General features: G+C 33.6%; 1 protein-coding gene across 1 annotated transcript; it reads left to right on the plus strand.

The window, feature by feature from the left end:
* The first annotated feature begins 88 nt into the window (after nt 1-88).
* On the plus strand, nt 89-9,969 carry LOC117316752 (tRNA-splicing endonuclease subunit Sen2-like). Its single transcript, XM_033871515.1, is given in 12 exon segments — nt 89-144; nt 571-651; nt 2,239-2,442; nt 4,120-4,241; nt 4,692-4,828; nt 5,216-6,051; nt 6,188-6,241; nt 6,626-6,761; nt 8,546-8,715; nt 9,539-9,571; nt 9,573-9,629; nt 9,831-9,969. Coding segments are annotated over 10 exon segments (1,809 nt in total). The 5' UTR covers nt 89-144; nt 571-651; nt 2,239-2,247; the 3' UTR covers nt 9,900-9,969.
* The last annotated feature ends 150 nt before the right edge of the window (nt 9,970-10,119 follow it).

Here is a 10,119-nt window from a genome sequence, read left to right on the forward strand (position 1 = left end):
TGAAAAAAATATGCTCGTATTACATTAATCAGAATAATCGAACATTTTTATCACAAAAATGTATTTAAAAAAATGTCTTCCCAATGCAAGATGTCTGCTCCCATTAGCAGGTGCCCGTCAAGTCCACTCGCGAACTAATTTCAGGTATTATGGTTTATTTTACGGATCTAAGATGTAATAACTATGGCATCTTTCCATATAAATGCCACTTCACGGTTGTTCTTACAGGAGCCTATTGTGATGTCGGTTGTTATGTGTTTTCAATAACTCTGTTCCTCAGGAGTGTTATCCAAGTAAAGAACCACCAACATGTTTTCGTGAATCTGTAGTTTATTGGTGCATGGCCGTCAGTGCACAGGAGTCTGCTTCTGGTTAGTATTAATAGAAACAAATATTAGCCCTACACATAACTTCTGGTTTGTATTAATAGAAAAAATATAAGACCCTCATACTATATCATTTGATTAAGTATGTGCAGAGACTCCAAGTAGTGCAGAGACATATATATATACATCTATATATGTCTCTATAGTATGTGTAACCTTAGGGCTATTTTTTTTCTATCAATAGGCCTACTAACCAGAAGCAGATGCCTGTGGTCAGTGGTTCTTGGATTTAGCAACAACTGGACAAAATGCACCTTCTAGAAAAGTATGTCCTCTTTTCAACTCATGTGATTAGCATCATGTCCCACTGTTTCATTCTCAAAATATTTATTTTTCTGCACCCCGAACATTTTCATTGCCATTTTGACATCATTTCCATTTGTCCCTACAAAACTGGCACCATCAAAATACTTTTCACAGATAAAACATGGATTTCTCATGCAGGAAATGGAAAATGGAAAAACAATGTCAATATATCGAGCTGAAAGAGAAGACAATTGCTTTACTGTATGCATGCTTACTGTGTGCAAAATTTTGAACAAATGACAAAAGTTGACATACCGTATTTGACCTAATAAGGGCGCCTGCCCTAATAAGGGCGCCCCTACCTTTTTTCAAGGAAATAAATCTTTGACCGAGTGTCAAAATGGTGTTCAAAAGTAATGATTCGTGTGAAATGTTTTGCTACTTTATGTGTTCAATTTTCTTCAGCAAATTCAGTAACTGGAACACAAGTTTTCGCACATTTTGTCTATTCCTACAGATGACATGTCAGTGCAAACAGCACCCGAAACTAAACACACATACAAATTATAACTTACCATCTTTATTTGAAGATAAAGTAAAAGACTTCATTCTTGTTGATAAATAACTTTTGTTCAGAACAGAAAGCTAGTAAAAGACATTATAAATCAATTATGAGGTCAAAGAAAACGATGTCTGATATGATTTGGGAAATCACCTGTGTCTACGAATAGAACACAAAAGAGTTCCATTTGAACATACAAATGTAAATTGTGGAACACATGTTCTCTGGTCTAAAGATCAGCTGGCATGGTTTACAAGTTTACAGGAATATTCAAGTGATGTTTAAGCTTAATATATGATAATGAATAGATATCTTCATCTGAAATATTTTTATGACTGAATATTTTACCGTTTCCACAGCCTTTGGTATTCTGCTATAAGGTATAGTCTGTTTCATAAAACTTCAGAATAACTAATCTTAATAAGGGTGCCCCCACTGTCAATTACCCGCACCCTGCGCCCTTATTAGGTCAAATACGGTATCTTTAGCACATGCAAAAATATTGTAGCTTTGATGGCCAGTTTATAACAATGGTTTTCAATTTAAAATTTGAATCACTGCCTCTGCTAGGGATTGAACCCGGGACCTCTGGCTACTGATCAGGCTTATAAGAAGATCTCTCTAGCTGAAAGGTATATTGCAGCTATCAAAAGTATTTACCAGGGTTCCATACATATATACACATAAAAAAAATCCTTTTGGTTTATCATGACATTCTGACTTTGAAAGGACAGATTAATTTAAAACACAGCAATATGAAATTTTGAACTGGGGCTACAAAGTAAGATTCTAACTCACTATAGTGGTTTTGCTTATATAACAGCCAGTTTTTGGAGGTGGAGGAAAGCCAGAATACCCCGAGAAAATTAAACCATCAGCCTGCGGTCAGTACCAGGCAACTGCCCCACATGGCAACCCAGAGGTAGAGGGCTAGTGATAAAGTGTCAGGAAACCTGAATAAAAACCACTCGGCCACCGGGGCCCCTGCCCCTGCCCCTTGTGTTCATGTTTTGTATCAATGTTTTTGTTTTAAATTTGACTCAGAACTACAAGATGTCTACACGTATTGGAAATCCACGCAAAAAACGGAGGGTTTATGTTAACCGTGAACCACCTTTTCCTGTTCCCATAGCAACTATTTCAGGGGAGACTGCCAATGACAAAACATGGTTTTACTACACAGGAGAGCTCCATGGTAACCATGTGGCAGTCAAACATTCAGGGGATATTGATTTCTTATACAAGATGGTGAGTTCTTATTCTGTCAATCTCAAAATTTCTTTTTTGTAATTTTTTTTTTTTTTTCAAGTTTATAACAATGCAAATATTTCATACATAAACAATTTAACCCTCACACGTTTTTATTTGTTCAATGAATATTCATTAATGATGAACTACAGAATTTATTGTGGTTGTGTCAAATTGACCTACTGCTAATTAAATCTCAGTTATATATATGAGCACATTGCTTAGAAGTGATAGGAAACAGAAAAGAAGGCCCTAGAAGTTTTAGATTAGAAAGTGAGATATGAGAGAGAGAGAGATTAGTTGGAGGGGGGATTGAGAAAAAAATATTATAAAGTTGTGTCAGAAAGTTTGAGGGGATTAACAATGTATGTATGTATGTATTTAAAAATATACATTTTAACGATATTTTAAAGTTTTTTGTTTTTATTTTGGCAAAAACTGAGGACAGGGTTTAAGAAATATTAATTAAATTTTCCAATTTTTTCCATTCAATATTAAATTTCGATAAAGATATTTCACCTTTATTAACCGCAATATATTTCTGAGTATAATATTTATCTTTGATAACATTTTTGAGAGCAGCTACTGACAATGATGTTTGTAAACATCTCGCTTAGTAAATATATTTTATAAATATAATTAAAATTATGGTATTGTCTACTACTGATACTATTTTGACTAAATAAAATAAGAAGGAAGGTTTCCTTGTTATCACCAAGTGGGATATAAACAATGCATCAAGAAGGAACTCAAAATTTCTCGCATTCCCATAGTGTGTGAATAATAGTCTCTGTCTCAGCCTTACATTGAAAACAAAGAGCACTATATCTGTAAGAGCAGCTTTAAATAGATAAGAGTTTGTTGTGAGAATGTGTTGGTTTATTCGTTATTGTAACCATTGTAATTTAGAATTTTTAGTGACAGTAAAAAGTATCATATACATGTTTATCATTTTCCATGTGTCCTCATCAAATTCAAACAATTTATTCCATCTTTTTTTTCCCGTGGATTTGGTACTTTTTTGGCACAACAACTTATAAAAATCTTGAGTTCCTCTCTTATGCTTCATACATATTTCTAAATTTAAGAGTATGTATGGATAACTACCTAATCAAAGTATTTAAAGTATCATTATTGGACATATTGTTTTTGATAGTGTTAACAATACCTTGATATTTCACGGAAAATAAAGAAAAAATAAATTTTATGTTTCTTAATTTTTTCCGATTTCCTTTATTTTGTAATTTTATTGTGAATGTAATTTCTTTTGAAATATGAAAAAATCAAACTAATTTTGATTATGTGTTTGATATGTATGCAGAGATAAAATTAGCTTATAAATAGTCATTACATTGACTTACACAGTAATATATAAGAATTTATATACATGTATAATAATAATTAAGAATTACCACTTTTACAGGCACGTACAAGTAGCTGCCACAAAAAGAAATAGACAGTTGCTTGTGCATCAAAACTTCAAATGTACTTTTATATATACATGTATATTATATATCTATATCACCAACAGCTGACAGTCAGTACATATCCGGAATATAGAGTACCTAGAATGGTTAATTTTCATGATCATGAACTCACAATCTACTGCACCCATTCACTATAATTATAATATATTATGTGCATCCTATAATTAGTAATATCCCACTTTTGTTTCAGGGTTTCTTTGGAAAAGGCTCTTTGTCCAAAAGTAAACCAGATTTTACCTCGCGTTCAAAGTCTGTGGACATTCAAAACGTGTCAGGGGAGACAACTACGGTTAAACTGACAAAAAGAAGAAGGTAATATATTCCATTATGGGCTCGAAAGCTGTGTAAATTACAAGTGAATTCTGTATCTTTTTTCCAAACATGGTTCAGCAATAACTTAACATTTATTGGATTTAATTAATAAATAACAGAACAAATATGATACACATTGCCTGGAAATTATGAGAGAGTGTGTGTTTGCTTAATTTAGTGCTCCATGAACACTGCCAGGACCATTTTGAAGTGAAGTCTCTCCTGAGCAACATAAGGAAGGTCAATCACTTGCCATCCAGAGCAGTAGGAGAAAAGCACCTTTTGAAATCACAAGACACTTTGTGATCCAAGCTTCCTAAGAAATACAAACTGCCCAGCGGGGAAATTGGGATATTGAGAGCTTGACAGAATGAAAGAGAGTAAGAGAGGAACAGAGAAACAAGAAACTATCAAAATATTATCTAATCAATTAATTATGTTTTACTACAGTTACATCCGTCACATGAAGTGGAGAAAGTTGGAAAAACAATATGCTGGTAGTGAAATATCCGCCAATGACCTTGTAGAATATGACAGTTCTGTGGAAGTCGAGACCCTAGACGAAAAGATGAGCACCAAAATTACAGGTAATAATTAAAAGGAATTTCTGTTACCATAGAAACATGAGATATCTGTAGGATTAGGTCCAATTAAAGCATATTTTATATGCACTCTTGTCTGAAAACTATACATGTTTACATATAGCATGGAGCATTGATCAAAATTTATGTAATCTGTTCGTATTGAACAGTCCGACTGCAGTAATTATTAAGCAATGTAAGTTTTTAAATATTTATTCAAACATTAATGAAGTTATTAATTAATCAGTATAGATATTTTATATATAATATATATATATATATATTTTTGCAAGCGAATAGATAAGTGATGCTTACTAAATATAATTGTTTAAATCAGGAAGCAGAAAATAATTAGCTATATAAGATATATTAAATCTATAATGTTCACTTTAGTTCTTGATTCTCAAGATGATAAGGAAATCGATCAACATCCCAGTCCACACAGGACACTTCCTGCAGGGCCAACTGTAGCTGCAACCTGGGAAGACACTGATGAGGATTTCTGGGCATCTCCTGCAGAGAATCGTAAGAAAAATTTCCAAACCACTGAAATGGGAGACTGGGCAGAAACAGATGAAGATTTCTGGGGGTGTGCTTCTTCAAGTGAAGGAAAACCTATTGATAATGAAAACACTGTTAAAGTTGGAAGTGACATTAGAAGTTCCCCATTCAAAAAAGAAGGTGTAGATGTTGATGTTGTAATGATGAAGACTGAAAGTAGATTACATGACAATAATAAACCAGTGGAAAGTGAAAGCAGATTATGTGACAATAATAAATCAGTGGAAAATGAAAGTAGATTATGTGATGGTGGTAATAATGTAAGACTGGAAAGTGAAAGTATAAGTACAAAACCTGGTATAAATGAGTTCAATGAAAACCATTCTGACCCTTTACCATTAGATAGGCGGAAACAGATAGATGAAAATAATTTTAGAAATGGAACTCGAGAATCAAATGATCAATCTAATATGAATAATCAAGGATTTGATGGACAAGTTTTTACATCATCTCATGATGACCAAGAAACATCAGAAATATTGGAAACGAATCGTCCGCTAGATCGACTTTGTGAGGAAGAAGAGGATGAAGGAGATGAGCTTGTCATTGAAGACTCGGACAGCGAGACTGAAGGGCGATATAGAAAAATCTCAGGACGGAAATGGCTTCCAGTGTTAAAGAAAGATGCTTACCCAATGAAGGAATTCCTTCATCTCAGCCTTGAGGAGGTAACCATTATTGAAAAAAATAACCATGAAATAAAATGGAATTAAATCATTATTATAGAATCATAATACCCTGTACTTATTAGAAATACATGTACATGTATGTTTAATTAAAAGTAATACGCGGGTCTGTTTTCAGGCTTTCTTCCTCAGCTTTGGTTTGGGCTGCCTTATTGTGACAGACAACGAGAAGGTTAGTTTTATATAATCCTTGGTAAAATTTTGAATCATTTACACTAGTTCTGTCAGTGTTGCTGTGTTAAAAGTATATATATCAGTTGTTTATTAGACATTATGCAGAGTAAAACTCTTCAGTACTAGGATTTTGTTTTACAGAGTTTACAACTGATAATTTAAAATTAAATATATTTCCTGAATGCAAATTACAACTGATACAAAATTTAAAGTTAATATTTTTAAGTTTGATTAAGATTTATCATATAACATCCTGAAAAAACATACATATTTCTGAATTCTTGTAAATTATTTCAAGCAGTAATTGACTGATTTATGACTAAGTGAGAAAATGCTCTGTATAGATCTTGGGTAGTTACTAACGGTTATGCTTACACTTCAGACACTAGATCTACAATCGCTGTGGACGAGGTTCTGTGAAACTCAACAAGACTTCCTTCCCAACTATGTTGTATACCACTACTTCAGGAGTCTGGGATGGGTGCCAAAGTCGGGGCTCAAGTTTGGCACCGACTTTAGTAAGTTCACATTCAGTAAATTTTTGTTATCGTCTGTTGTATACTGCTTCTTTAGGAGTCTGGGATGGGTGCCAAAGTCGGGGCTCAAGTTTAGCACAGACTTTAGTTAGTTAACATTTAGTAAATTGTTTTTGTTATCGTTCTTCAAAAACAAAGGAGAAGAGGTAAAATACAGATCTGCATATTAATATTAGAGACCATTGAAAAAGTACAAGGAGACCTAAGACCGGACGTTTATGAAGGGTAAGGGTCACAACTATGTTTATTTATGAATTAATAAACAAAAGCTATTATTATAATAGTTGTCTGTTGTAGATGTTCATGAATTAATTTTCAGTCTCATGAACAAGGAGTCTAAAGCAGTCAGAACAGAGCTGATTGACAAGACCAAACAAAAATTCTTTTAAAGGGGCATTCCTTCATTTGAGTAAAGTTTAGGTCATCAGAATTAAACTTACTGGAAAAGTTGAATTTTTTCCAAGTAGTAAAAGTTATAATCTTTACATTAATACGACAGTTTTACTCTCAAGATGAACCAAAGTTCTTCGTGTATTAAGTCCTGATAATTCTTAATTTGACCCGAAGCATCACTAATTACTGCAAAGACACATAGAAAAAATGTATTTGTATATGGTACGCCTTTTTCCTGTACATTTCTGTGTTTATTTCATTACAGGTAGGCACAAACAATCATATGATTATTGTCCGGACATAAATTTCATCAATAGAAATTGTGCATGTTTCTGATGTCCAAACGAAGGAATGCCCCTTTAACATTGAATGGGAGCAAATTCAAGAGATTGAACATATCATAAAGTGTCATTTAAAAAGTTTGTAAAACACTTATATATATTCCCTCATGTCTACTTTAAAGAAATGAAAGTAAATGCAGTGTACTCTTCAAAGCTGAAAATAGGTCGCAGTGACCTTCAATCTGATTTAAATCCTATCTTAGTTTACGGAATGGAAGCGCAGATCAAGATATGGTTTATATCAGATTGCAGTGACCTTTATTTTACAGTGTTGTAGTACACCTGAAGAACTGATAGGTATATCTATATATTGTCATTGACGGTTAGAACATGTGAAACAAGATCAGCTTCAATCAACAGAGTACAAAGTACTAAAAACAAATCCCTTGATTCGTAAAAACTAAAATTTTGTCTTTTCAAGTGTCATAATTTTTCTTTGAAAAAAAACCCATAATTTTGTTTCTAATTTTTATACCAGAAAAAATACTCGTACAAGAAATATTGAAAACAACATTATCACTACATAATTGCTTAATTGCATACATGTATAGTGTTAGAGAACCAAAACTATACACGAGTATAGATCAATGTATTTTGGACAGAAGAGGCAAACACTTACTTATGCAGGCTCAATTTCTCTTCAAAGGTGCAATGAGAACATGTTGGTATAGATACATTACATGTTTCAGGTATAGAGTAGTCGTCATTTGTTTGGCTCACCGTTTTTACGCATATATTACCTGGACTTTTGGAGAGACCTTGTGTATACACCTGTATCCACAGCAGAATCGTCTGGATTACTACCCTTTCTCTACCTTCGGGGACATTAACACGTGTAATGTTTTTCTTTGATAAGTCTACTCCTTTAGAACTGTTGAGCTTGTTTGATTTAATTTAGTCTGGAACACTAGATTCTCCCTCCCCCACTGAACCAGGAACGATGTAGCTCCGCCCAACAGGGCCAAAGTCTTCCCATGAGTTGAATCCTTTGACAGATCGGTGATGATAATCAAATGATATTTATTATTTCAGTTCTCTACAAAGTTGGTCCGCCATTTTATCACGGTAGCTATTCTGTAGTAGTCAAGATGATCGATGAAGAGGAAATGCACGTCGTACCAGAGGTAGCAGGGGTCAAAGGTCGTGACTTTTCCTGGATCTCTTTAGCAGGACTTAATCGAATCACAGAACATGTTGCGAAGGTATAAAGCTGAACTTACCAAGTATATCTTCAATGTAAATTTGTATTTGGAGTCAAAATTCATTTTTTAATGAATTTCTGTAGACCATGTAAATCATTTTGTTATTTGCGGAGATCATAATTCCCATACCATTCATCGTTAATACATGTACTTCAGCTTTGCAGAAATTTGATTTTCCAACTTTGTTGATTTCTAAATTGAATGTTTAGAGTATCACTTATAGGTGAAGGTCTTGCATTTTAAGTCTTTTGATAACGCTGGATATAAATGTTCAAGTTAGAATATATACTTATAAGGGTGTTTAGTCCCCTACCAATACCAGTGAAACAAGCGGACTATAGGTTTCCTCCCCATTCTTACGTCCATCCGCCCACTCAGTTTTCCGCAATTTTCTCAGCCATGCTTCTCAAGGTATGTAGGTGAAAGTTGGTATGTAACTTCAGTATGAGTAGCTACAGATCAAGTTAAATTTTCAGGGTTTTGGGGTGAAGATCAATGTCACTGTTACTATTTTAAGCAGGGACTTGTAAGGGACGTGCATTGCTTTAGCAATACCCAGCATGCTTGTTCATATTGGTCCAAGAACTGTAAAAGTTTGTATCTTCAAGGAGTTATCACTTAAGATAAAACTGATGGAGACAGTTATGGTCAGTTTCAAAATTTCCATGAAAAATACGATCTTTTTGTTTAAAATCTGAAAGTGGTAAAACCTAAGAAAATTTAAGCATTGAAAATAAAAATGTTTTGAGTATCAACTGAGAGCTGTTTTACTGGTACACCAGACAGATGGTACAGACTTTAGTATGTTTTATATTTTACACAGGAACTGATGCTATGCTATGTCATTAAACCGAAGCGGCCTCACAATGGAGGAGATGAAATCTCCTAGATGTCTATCCAAGTTTAAAGTACAGGTAGAGATTGTTTTCATTCTATGTGTGAAGAAAAGAAACCCTGACATGATTATTTACTTTTAAAATTATCAATTGGAAAGAATGGGAGAAACCCTGTCCCCAGTTACGTAAATTCCAAATTAACTTTTTCTAAAATATAATAATAGTCTTTCCCAACTAAAAAAAATTATAAAATATTCTGTTTTCCTTTTTTTATTTTAGCAAATAGCAGTCAACAGGTGGATCCCATCACAAGAACGACAAGAGAAGGTGGTAGAAGAAATGCCTTAACATGTTCACACTAATAAGATACTTGAAAGTACTAACTATATTTTATAGAATAAAAACATATATATGCAAATGATTCTTATTTTTTACTGTTGAGATACATTTTGCAGTGTGTATGAAAGTAATTCTGGAGTTTTCATTACAGTAAAACACATTTATAAGGAACCTCCGGGGACCAGGAAAACTATACATACAAATGATAGGGTAATATTTGGGGAATCAA

The sequence above is a fragment of the Pecten maximus genome, chromosome 18, assembly GCF_902652985.1.
Source record: "Pecten maximus chromosome 18, xPecMax1.1, whole genome shotgun sequence".
Classification (NCBI taxonomy): domain Eukaryota; kingdom Metazoa; phylum Mollusca; class Bivalvia; order Pectinida; family Pectinidae; genus Pecten; species Pecten maximus.